General features: G+C 47.0%; 1 protein-coding gene across 1 annotated transcript; it reads right to left on the bottom strand.

Annotated features, from left to right (window-relative positions):
• Positions 1–5,476: 5,476 nt before the first annotated feature.
• LOC120690959 (TATA-box-binding protein 2) lies at positions 5,477–10,728 on the bottom strand. The gene is made up of 9 exons (XM_039973899.1): positions 10,389–10,728; positions 9,031–9,118; positions 8,620–8,691; positions 7,227–7,277; positions 7,096–7,140; positions 6,915–7,007; positions 6,706–6,807; positions 6,554–6,627; positions 5,477–5,970 (listed from the first exon to the last, which is right to left on the bottom strand). Coding segments are annotated over exons 1-9 (603 nt in total). The 5' UTR covers positions 10,466–10,728; the 3' UTR covers positions 5,477–5,969.
• Positions 10,729–11,037: the final 309 nt, after the last annotated feature.

Raw genomic sequence — 11,037 nt, forward strand, 5'->3', positions numbered from 1 at the left:
CGCTTCTGCGACCGATTGAGCCCGTCAGGACACCACCGTGGGCGATGTTACCTGTCTTCTTCCTCTGGCTCTGGATCACCTCCGGATGGGCGCCCCACATGTTCGTCCTGACGTGTTCTGGGCCCCAAACGCTGGAACACCGATGTCTTGTCTTGTTGGTGTCCTCGAGGCCTGCACTCCAAGCAATCATCTATAGTAGGTAATCGGCTCATGCAGGAATTCCAACAGTACCTGAAGAACGGGCAATGCCAGTGGTCGCGTATAGCCTGGCGCCTCCCCAATGTCCTTCCTGAGCGGTGCTCGTACTCGTCTTCCTCCGATTCATATCGGCGGCGTAGCTGGTACTGGTATTGGTATTTCTCCAGAAGCCGATTAGAAGCTGGAAGCTGATTGCGGATGTGACGTACTTGCTCTTCAGTCACATGCTGCCGTTCCAACTCGTGTTCATTCTGCGGTCGCTTGCCAGAAGCAGTCTCTCTCCTCTGCTTGTCATGGCGGCGCATAGGTCCCACCATGTTGATCTGGAATGCCAAGTCCTGGCCCTTGGACCTGAAGTCTGACAGTTCCACCACGTTAGCTTGTGGGAAGGGCTTCGTGTCCACCTTCATAGTGTGCTGAGCCAGGATTAATCGGCCTTGCTCGATAGCCGATTGGATCTGGTGACGCAGCTACTTGCATTCGCCAGTGGCATGAGTAAACGAGTGGTGCCACTTGCAGTATAGTCTTCCCTGCAACTCTTGTGCCGTCGGCAGCTTGTGATTTTCTGGGAGCTTCAGCTGTTTTTCTTTGAGGAGCAGGTCGAATATCTGCTCTGTTTTGGTCACGTCGAAGTCGAAGCCCTTCACAAGCCCCTGCTGCTTGATCCACTTGCATGGGACAGGATTTGCCCCCCGAGTCCACTCTGCCACGGCCACTTCTTGCTCTTCACCCGAGTCGTCAGATTCCTCAGCTTGTGCCATGTTTACATGGCGTTTGAACTTGTCCTTGTACAGCTCAGGATGATAATGCTCGTATGTCGTAAGCTTCTGCACCAGGTGCGCCAGAGACGTGAGCTCCAACTGAAAAGCCGCATCCTTGATCGGCTTAGCAAGTCCCAGGACAGCCAGATCGACTGCCTCTTTCTCTGTGATGCGTGACGAGTAGCATCGGTTCTTGACCTCCCTGAAGCGTTGTATGTACTCTAACACGGTCTCTCCTCGCTTCTGCCTGACTTGGGCGAGGTCGGCAATTCCAGCTTCTGCAACTTCCGAGTGGTACTGGGTATGGAATTGATCTTCAAGCTGCCTCCAAGTCCGAATCGAATCCGGAGCTAGCGACGCGTACCATCCAAAGGCCGGGCCTGTAAGGGATTGGCCGAAGAACCGGACCCTCAATGGATCCGACACTGAGATCATTCCAAGCTGCGTTAAGTATCGGCTCACATGCTCGATGGAGCTGGCTCCCTCTGATCCGTTGAACTTGGTGAACTCAGGGAGCCGATACTTGGGTGGCAGTGGGATCAAGTCATAGTCGCTTGGATACAGCTTGGAATAGCCGATCGCTTTCCTCTTGGGCAGGATGCCGAACTGGTCTCTGAGTATTGCACTGACCTGCTCCACACTAAGAACTCCTGGGGCCGATGGCTCAGCACTCGGCCCAGTAGCATACTTTGCCAGCCACGCTTGTTTCTCCGCGTCTGCTCCAAAAGCTCCTGGGTTTACCATCTGCACCGAGCGTACTGGATTGACGCTGTCAGGGATGTAGGCGCACGTGTAGCCGTGCGGAATCTCCTTGGGTGGCTCAGTGAGGAACTGGCCTTCTCCAGGATCACCGCCGATCTTGTGGACGACGTAGATCGGCGAGCTATGTGGTCTTGGGGCCGCAAATGAGAATGACAGTTGCGGCCTAGAATGCAGTGCAGCTTCCTCTGTGTGACTCCCCAGGATTGGCCCCGATGGAGAGTACTGGTTCTTGATTATCTCCTGGATGACGCGATGCGCCATGCGCTCGAGTTCGTTCATCAAGCTCTGAGAGTGCCGATGAAGCGCATGGGCCACCATGTAGTTCATCTCCTGACGCAGGGCTCTGGTGCGTTCTTCAGATGGTACAGACAGATCTACATTGTCCAGAGCGCCTTCTGGTGAGAACCCCTTCCATTTGATGCCATGGTTGCGAGTCCTCTCAAAAGAGCCGATGAGATCGGCTTCCAGCAGAGCTTTGATCTCATCATACTTCTTCTTGTGTTCAGGAGGAAGCTCTTCATATGTGACGGGCTTGGGAGCGGGTTCTTGATCTTGAGCTCCAGTCATCATTGCGGTGGATGTTGTTGCCGAGTGTCCCACTAGGCGTGCCAGAATGTGTTGTCGACCGAAACCCACCGGCGAGCAACGACGGGCAACACGAAGAGCCGGGAGGTTGCTAGGGCGCTAGAGTCACTGCTCCCTCGTCGACGGCCCGCAATTTCCGTCACGCGCCCGGAGGATGTATGAAAACCGGACGTGCCACCTGACCTATACCCGATCAGGAGGGTGCAGACGTGCTCCGAACAGTTTCCTGCATACAAAGACACGTGTAAACGTAAGTCCGAGCCGTGGTCGGCTCCCCGGGACGACTCTTGCATCGGCTTTGAAGAGCCGATCGAGTCCCGGTGTCAGATGGGATCTGATTGTATCCAGATATGATAAATAGAGCAAATAACTATAAAACTACTTCAATTAAATCTAATTGATCTAATCCACGATAGTAACAGCTTCACTGCTAGATCGGAACATTCTACACGTGACTAGGCCTAGCGAACGTAACAGACAACTAAACCACAACCCAAAACAGAGGCCTAAGAACTAGCAAGAGCCGATTCCCGGAACAATCCCTATCAAGGCTAAGATAAAGCATCTACTACGCCACCGGATCATCCAATTCGTTTGCAAGGCCTAACCTAGCAGATATTATTCCAACTCTTAAGATAAGAGCAAACCATAACAGATCGGATCTACTAAACATGAAAGAAGCAGGGTGTTGCCCCTGTGCGACTAATTCTATGCGATAAGAAATAGCAAGAGATCGAAGCATGACTGCACAGAGACAACATGATATTCGCAGAAGATAAGCAACGAAGCACAACAGATCTACTAAAAACTATGCTACGAACATCATGATAACTAGTACTACTCGCCATCAAAAACGCTTCAGTACGAGTAATACCAAGGTAAAAGCAAGAACAATACTGCCCTGATCGCAAGAACCGATCAGGGCAGCATGGCACTTACTTGGATGGAACCCTAGGATTAGGGGTGGCGATGCGCCGAGAGTTGTTGTTTTGCTAGTCGTGATGACGCTCTCTTTACGAATAACAAAGAGTACATATTTATAGTCCGGAGACTTGGGAAACAATCTAAACTAATCTTGTCCCGATTGGACTCTATCTCTAACCTTGAACTAAATCTAAAGATACATGGCCCATGTGGCCCAGATGCTCACGCAGGAGCCGATTTACAAGTCTTCTTCAGTCTTCTGCCTTAAGCCCATCTTGCTTTCGGCCCATAAATTAACCCTGTTAATTTATGGCGATAACACATGTTCCAGAGAGCATGTTTTGGTGGACTTCAACTTCTCTTCAGCACCGGTTGAACCGACGCTTCAGAATCAAATCACCGGTGCATTAGACGTCCTATGTTCCAGAGAGCTTGTTTGTGTTGATCAGTGAACCTTTTCAGCACCGGTTGAACCGATGCCCCTACGGAGCATGCACCGGTGCAATGACGCAAGCCTGGATACTGTGTCAGAACCCCAACGGCTACAATTTGGACACAGAGAGACCGGTTGAACCGACGCCTCAAATCTGACACCCATCGGTTCTTCCGGTGCTCACGGTTTTTCTGCAGTGGACTTCCAACGGCTATGTAACTCTTTCCACTCTATATAAGGGCACCCCATGGCTCATTTCAGTTGCCTTTGACACCCTGAATACTTGATACCACCCTTGAGAAGAAAAGAAAGTGTTTTGAGCAAACAAGAGAAGATCTAGCATTTTGTTTGTGCTTCAACCTTGAAGAATCCATCCTTTGCAAGTGTAGCAAGTGTGCTTGAGCTAGGGCCAACTGAGTGTAGGTCGAGTGAAGGCTTAGGAGCTTGTTACTCTTGGTGTTTGACGGCGCCTAGCCGGTCTTGGTGATCGGGAGGTTCTTGGAGAGCTCTTGGTGGTTGTGGGAGCCCCAAGACGAGAAGATTGTACACGGTGTGAAGCTCGCCGTTCCGGAGATGGAGAAGGAGCATTCTTAGTGATCACTTGCTTCTTGGTGAAGCAAGGGAGATATACCCTTGTGTGGGTGCTCCAACGTGGATTAGGGGGGAGCGTCAACTCCTCGATACCACGGGAAAAAATCTGGTTGTCTCGTGTCCTTTACTTTTACTTCAAGCAATTAATTCATTTTGTTGCTATTCTCGCTTTTAATTGCTTGTGGCTTGACTAGGACAACTTGCATGGTAGCGTGAGCTCTTGCTTAGGTTTTGATCTTGCTAGTGTGCATCCATCTAGGCAAAATGATCATGATAGTGTGTTTACCTACCTAAGGACCCTTTGCTAGCGTGCTCTAGTGATTAGGTTTCGAATTTGTAGATTGGGCATTACTAGTCTAGGCTAAGGACTAGATAGAAATTCGAAAAAGTCCCAATTCAACCCCCCTTCTTGGGCCACGATCCTTTCAGGAGGGGTTTTGTGGGATCTAAACACACCCCTGGTAGCACATCTGAAATGTTTGGTTTCGTTTTTGCAACTGAAAAGTCAGGTTCGACTTTTTGGTACAAGAGCACCAGAGTTGGGTTTGAGTATCCACGCAACTGGCGTAGTGGCGTACAACAGCAACGGAAGTCCCCGTCGCCGCCAACTTTGTATCGTTTGCGGGCTGAACTCGACACTTTCAAGGTAGCTTTCGCACTGGGATAAGCCTACTTTGTTACATTTTCTTTTTCTCTGAGAGGTCGGATAAAAGGCCACTGCAAACGAAAGGTCCAGCATTCAATCATTTGCAAATAGCAAGGCCTCAATGAGTAACTAGGGCCACACACACCCAACCGATGTCTGCCGACAATCGATCGCTAACTGCTGGATATGCACAGCCCAACACAACTTGATCAAAAACACAAGTTAGCATCACTAGTCTCCATTGAACCAATAGTATTTTCAACGAGGCAGACATGGCGACACCATGAATACAAACATCAATGGCAGAAGCCTGACATAACCATAAAACAGAGTTTTATGCGATATGCAACTTACTCATTCACCGAGAATTCCCACAATACGTTGAATTCAGTTATTCACCTCAGCAAGCAACTGCAGCACAGTAACTATCATAAATGTAGCAGAATTTCAGAACAGAAACACAAGAAATTCCATGTCAGTCTGCGACCACACTAGCACAGAACCAGACCAGTAGCATGTACAGCTATCACATGTTCAACCACACAACGATAGCCAACAGGATCAGCCCACTGCCCCAAGTCTCAAATACAACTTAACTTATTATCAGTCACAGTTCCAAGTTCCAACAGTACATAGCGGTTGCCCCAGCATACACTGCAGCCTTTTCATCATCGCACAGCACACTGAAAGATACTCAGAAAAGACTTAAGGGACTTATGTCTCAAAGACAAACTAGGGCAAAATTTCTCTACTCTTGTTAGTACTTGAGTTAACGCTGCAACCACATGGAACAAGCATGTACCTTGCAGTTCACACAAACTACTCAAATGACACATGATAAGGTGTACCCAATCACTAAGGCCTACACAAACGGACCAACCCCAGACAAATCTCCCACAGTTCCACCACCTTCCATAACAAACCCACCCAACCACAACACATACTGAAGCATAAATAAATTACAAGATGCTATAAGCTCCTCCAGACTTTTAATGTACAGTTAAAGTTATGGTCACGACAGAAAAACTTCAAGGAAGCATGTGCTTATGAGGACGTGATCTTGGAGCCATCTGCAAAGAGGATGTCACAGGGAAAAAATTAGTTTTTATAGATAAATTATAGTTTGTGTGTACTGTGACAAATTACTAAATAGAAGAGAAGGAAACATTCGCCCAAGCAGCTACTAACAAGCTATAGCTGGTATAGCATATTATTTGCATGCATCATTGGAATGATGTCAAAGAGCAAAACATTTCAGCAACTTCGTAATCACACATAAAAACGTTTTAGCAACTTCGTAATCATATATAAAACATACTAAGACAGTTGAATATTTCAAATCACCCAACAAGATTGCTGTATCCTCAGCTTCTTGCTTATCGTCGATCGGGTCATCTGATTTGAATAACCATGATACCATAACAAGATTGTTTGGAAGGACATGTTTCCAAATTCCAACATTTTACTACTAAGTCTAACAGTAAAAATCCCCAGTGCCCAGTCCCACACCACATGTTCCTAACAAGACATAGTGAGCGGCAGTTATCCAGATTATTGGACGCATTTTATCAACAGAACAAGAGAATCTCATTTCCAGTAAAAGTCTTCTATCATGCACATTAGATTTAAACATAGTAAAAAATAACCACATACCATTGCTGAACTTTTCGGAACTCTGTCAGTACAGGATAGATGTTTTCAAAGGCAGTGTACGTCTCCTCTCTCACCTGTAAAACAAAGTATAAAATGAAGGAAAAAAGAAGCAAATGGAGGGATATTAACATATACAAGAAATGGCTGCTAACCTTTGCGCCAGTCAAAACAATCTTGCCTGAAACAAAAATTAAAAGAACAATCTTTGGTTGTTTCATTCGATAGATCAGACCAGGGAACAGTTCTGGTTCATACTGTAAAACAGTGGAAAATTTCATTAGAAATGAATGGAGCCAGAAAGGAATGATTGAATGAAAGAATTAATTGTGATGCTAAAAGAAGCATGGAATATTCCACGTACACTTGAGAAGGCACCATGAGAATATGCAAGGCCCTCAAGCCTAATTGGAAACTTGACATCACAAGAGCCAACAATATTCTGAATCTTGAAGTCCTGGCATAGTGAAGCAACTTAGTAACAGTCACACGAAATGAAACTGCTCAAAGCTCATGTGAATCCAGACGAGTATTAGAAAAAATACCTTAAATTTAGCTGGAAAGCCAAGTTTCTGAATAATACGAGCGTACTGGAAATAAGATTGGTGTTAGAATTCAGCGACCTCTAAGTAGACTAAATCCAACTTAAACAAAATGACAGCAAGCAATATGTCACCTTTCTTGCTGCAAGCTTAGATTGTTGTTCACTCTTTGCCCCAGTACAGACCTGATCATACAAAATTAAAGGTTGTTTTCTTCAGATACACAAGCATGATAAATTGATACGAGATTGTAGTTCCATATGACAAAAATACAATTCTAATAAATACAAGCTACTGAAACTTCATTTGTTCAGAAGAAAAATATTACTCCATAACCACATTTAATTAATGTCACAATACGACAACCAAGGAAGTCGTGACAAACCGACAACAAAAGATGCTACCTTTTCTCAGTGTTTTCCTAAACGGGATTAAACGGCCGTTTAAACCCATCTAAACGGTAGACGACGCCATCCCGTTCTGTTTAGGACCTGGGCGGTGGAATAAACGGTTGACCCGTTTAGACGGTCAAAGCCCCGTTTAAACTGATGAAACGGGTGAAACAGAACGGCATCTAAACCGTTTCTTGCCCCGTTCAGGCCGTTTAGTGGGCCGTTTAGCTCATGGGCCAAAATTGGTTTCGCGGGCTGGCCCGATAGCAAGATAGGGTTACCACTTACCAACCAGCACTCAGCACTCTCCAGCCGCCAGCCCTCCTCCGCAGCGCTAGGCAGCGGCGCAGCCCTCCTCCACGAAGACCGACGGCTCCAGGTCGAAGCTCCAGGACGAGCCCGTCGGGGACGACGGGACGTTCCCTCCACCCGCCGCTCCGGAGTGCGCTGCCGCCGCCGTGATCTCCGTCGTGCGGACCCGAGATCCATCCGCCCATTCATTCATCTGGGCACCAATTGGTCTCCTCAGGTAATCCTAGGATAGCCTCCGTTGTGCTAAGCGTTGGAACGGTCTTAGTTCTCGACCAGATCCAAGTCTCTCTCTCTATATTCATTCAGTGTGTTGTGGATTTCTATACTTCGTTGTGCCCTGTTAGTCCAAATTCCTCCGCCCATTCATATTTTCGCTAGGTTCGTTTGATTCTTCAGGCTCAGGATCGAAACACTTGACTTTTGAGGTACATATCTCAAGATGCGAGGACATCAAAAGGTTCATGTTTACTTCACAAAAGGTTAGTAAAAACTAAAAAGGTACTTAGTCTTGCTGAAATTTATGCCATACCGTTTAGCCCGTTTAAACCCGTTTAAACGGCGTTTAAACAGCCTAAACGCTAAACAGAGCGTCGCCGTTCGTTTAGCATTTACCGTTTAGGAAAACATTGCCTTTTCTATCTTAATATGATAACAGGGAATTAAGGCAATAAAGTTATGTCAAGAATCAGATAAAACAGCAGGCAGGGGCTATGTGCTACAAGAATTCTGACGTGCAAATCTAATATCTAATATAAGGGAAAAATGTGCCACCAAAAGCATGTCCATCCTTGAAAATTGAAAGTTTATGACATTGATGCCATACCATTTTGCCCGATGCAAATATCAGTGCCGTGGTTTTGGGTTCTCTTATTCTCATAATGACTGCAGCAAAACGCTGTTTAAAAATAGAAGTAAGAATACAATATATCTAATAACAGAGTAAAGTTAAGCATATGACTGACAAAAAAAAGGCTTAGTAATCAAGTTGCTAAATTCTACTATTAGAAGTTCAGCATATAGTAGTAAGGAAAGTGCAACTTCTTACTAAATTCAAAGTTTTAGATGATACTGTAACTAGTATCTATTTACAGTCATGGACAAGGTTGAACAGTATTGCAAAGGTTTTGTACTTCCACGCAAAAAAAATGGATTGTACTTCCATAAAATATCATGAGCTAGATGAAACCACTAGGAATTACAGTGCAAAGCCATTGCTTTGAGGTAATCATTATACCTTTGGATTATACTCTGCATTGCGTGCTTGCAAAGCTATGGCTTTGAGGTCAAGTTTACAATCCAAATTAACTGTTGACACAATATTCCTGCCATAAACAAAATGATAGTATATGTCAAAGAGACCATGATCAAATTCCTGCAGCCTAGATGCGGATTTGTTCTGTAAACAATGCAAGCACACAGGACTGAGCCAAATCAATACACACCAGCAAGTGTCATTCACGGATCAATCGTGATATTCTTACTGTAAATTAATATAGATTTGTAGGGCCAAAAAAAGATGTTTTTCATAGACTGAATTGGTCAACACATACATGACACTATTTGGCATTATAATGCGTTATTAATTTGTTCTTCATGGCAATTTGTAGCATATACAGATCATGCTAAATGTAAGGCTTATTACTCTGATAACCTATACTTCACATAGTTGGATTGCAAATGCTTTGTATTAATCAAAGTCGTTTCAGGGCCCAATACGGCACTAATAAGCCCTTGGCACCTAAATCCCACGAGAAGCATAAAATCTCCTACAGATATAACATATTACACCATTTTCATTGTAACGATTGTCACCTAGACAACTATTACTTATGATCAGACACACCAATGTATTTAGCCCTCTCCCTGAGGTAAGATATCCAATCAGAAGGCTCAACGCTTATCATATTAGACAATTTGTGCATCAAGGAGTCAAAACATGTGGAATGGAAATGTTGTCAAGACACAGTTTTGCTTGCTGCAACTATAGGTCTATAGCACAAAGAAATGATATGGAGGCTGCTTCGTTGCCGGCCATAAATGGCCACCCCACAAGTGCGTCCGGCGCTGTAGGTTGGGTATCAAAAATCAGCACCTAAGTTGCGGCGTGAAAAACACCTGGAACAGCTGTGGCAGCCAAATCCTAGCAGCCAACCAAACATATGCATTAATTTGTGTCGCTGCCAAACTCTGGCGTGGCCAGCTGCAGCAGGCAATCAAACGCCCCCATGAACTTCGAGCAAAAAATAGATCTTCGCTGCCGACTGCAGTTTGGCTCCTGCTGGGTCCGTCACAAATTCTCGGTGATGTAAAAAAAACATCACTAAACAATTACCAACAAAACCCCCAATTATCTAAGCCAATATTAGCTTATTTCGATGCTCCAAGCACCAGCCAGCCGAACAAAATCACGAGTTCACGGCACAAGCTAATCACACGACTACCCACGGTGGGGAGGCGCCCCGCTGCCGATTGCCAACCCTCAGCCGGCCGCCGAACACCCAAGCACGTCCATCCCCCGCGCGACCCAAGGCGTATGGAGCGGGGTTCCTCCGCACCCCCCACTCCCCAGAGGAACCCAGATCCGGGACTTACTGGAGCGTGGGGACGATGCCGGAGGGGTGCTTGGACAGATCCACCGGCTGGCTGCCCTCGAGCCCCGGCTCCGCCATCGGGATCGCGCACGCAGCACCCGGCGGCTCCGCGCCGCGAATCCGCGCCGATCCGGGGCCGAAATGGGGCGGGAAGGAGCGCGCGGGCCGCGGGTTCGAGGGGGATTTCGAAATTCGGGGTCTTTTATAGAGATCGGGAGCGGGGTTGGAGAGGAGGGCAAGGAAGGGGAAGGGAGCTAGGGTTATCTATCTCGCGAGGGAGTGGGGGATGGGGGGGCGAGAGCAGGCGGCGCGTGAGAGAGTGGGGAGAGGGGGGAGGTCGTCGGGTGGTGGTGATGGATGCGTGTGGGAGTTGGGTTGTATCCGTGGACGGGGTGCAGGCGGTGAATGGCGAGCGCGTGAGATTTGTAGTGGGAGCGCGGAATTTGTAGTGGGGAGCGGGTGGACCGGCTGTGGCCGGTTGCCATGGGTGCCATTTGGTCACGTGATGGTTTGATCTGGTACACTGAGCTCTGGGGTAGGGGTCTAAGTGGGACCCAGCTGTCGGTGTACAGGTAGAGCTTCGTTCGCGTATGGACGGGCATGGATCGCAAGGATTTCTCGGGACCCAGCTGTCTGTGGGCTCTGGCTGG

This window comes from Panicum virgatum, chromosome 9N, assembly GCF_016808335.1.
Source record: "Panicum virgatum strain AP13 chromosome 9N, P.virgatum_v5, whole genome shotgun sequence".
Lineage (NCBI taxonomy): Eukaryota > Viridiplantae > Streptophyta > Magnoliopsida > Poales > Poaceae > Panicum > Panicum virgatum.

Excerpts from the sequence above, each read along its gene's own strand:
- LOC120690959 (XM_039973899.1), bottom strand. The coding sequence starts at position 10,465 with ATGGCGGAGCCGGGGCTCGAGGGCAGCCAGCCGGTGGATCTGTCCAAG. Across the intron at positions 7,141-7,226 it reads CTAAGCTTGCAGCAAGAAAG|TACGCTCGTATTATTCAGAA; the intron begins GTGACATATTGC and ends TCTTATTTCCAG. Across the intron at positions 6,628-6,705 it reads TTGTTTTGACTGGCGCAAAG|GTGAGAGAGGAGACGTACAC; the intron begins GTTAGCAGCCAT and ends TTTGTTTTACAG.